The sequence below is a fragment of the Austrofundulus limnaeus genome, unplaced genomic scaffold, assembly GCF_001266775.1.
Source record: "Austrofundulus limnaeus strain Quisiro unplaced genomic scaffold, Austrofundulus_limnaeus-1.0 Scaffold2896, whole genome shotgun sequence".
Classification (NCBI taxonomy): Eukaryota; Metazoa; Chordata; class Actinopteri; order Cyprinodontiformes; family Rivulidae; genus Austrofundulus; species Austrofundulus limnaeus.
This window is the reverse complement of record NW_013955298.1, coordinates 22,829-23,172: the sequence shown is the minus strand read 5'-3', so window position 1 is coordinate 23,172 and position 344 is coordinate 22,829. Positions and strand designations below refer to the sequence as shown.

General features: G+C 37.2%; 1 protein-coding gene across 1 annotated transcript; it reads right to left on the bottom strand.

The window, feature by feature from the left end:
* LOC106511530 (ATP synthase subunit a) lies at positions 1-343 on the bottom strand (the record flags this gene model as incomplete). The annotated part of the gene is given in 2 exon segments (XM_014000289.1): positions 1-110; positions 207-343. Coding segments are annotated over 2 exon segments (228 nt in total), but the record flags the coding sequence as incomplete, so codon positions are not given.
* Position 344: the final 1 nt, after the last annotated feature.

Genomic DNA, 344 nt, shown 5'->3' with positions numbered 1-344 from the left:
GGCGAGAGCTAGGTTAAGAGGGAGGTGGGTGGTAGGTGTAAAGGAGTAAGGTAATAAGCCCATTATGTTTAGGGTAACAATAAATAGTATTAGAGAAGTTAATAGTATGGCTCATTTATGGCTGTTAATTTTTAAGGGTTGAAAAATCTGTTTAACAAAGTTAGTAATGAGTCAAGCCTGTGTGGTGATTAAGGCATTGTTTAATCATTGTGATGAAATTTTGGGTATTAGGGCCCAGGGTATAATTATTGCAAGTACTAATAGTGGGAAGCCCAGTAGTGAGGGACTTATAAACTGATCAAAAAGGTTTAGGGGACTACTCATTTTCAAGTGTTTAAGGGCTT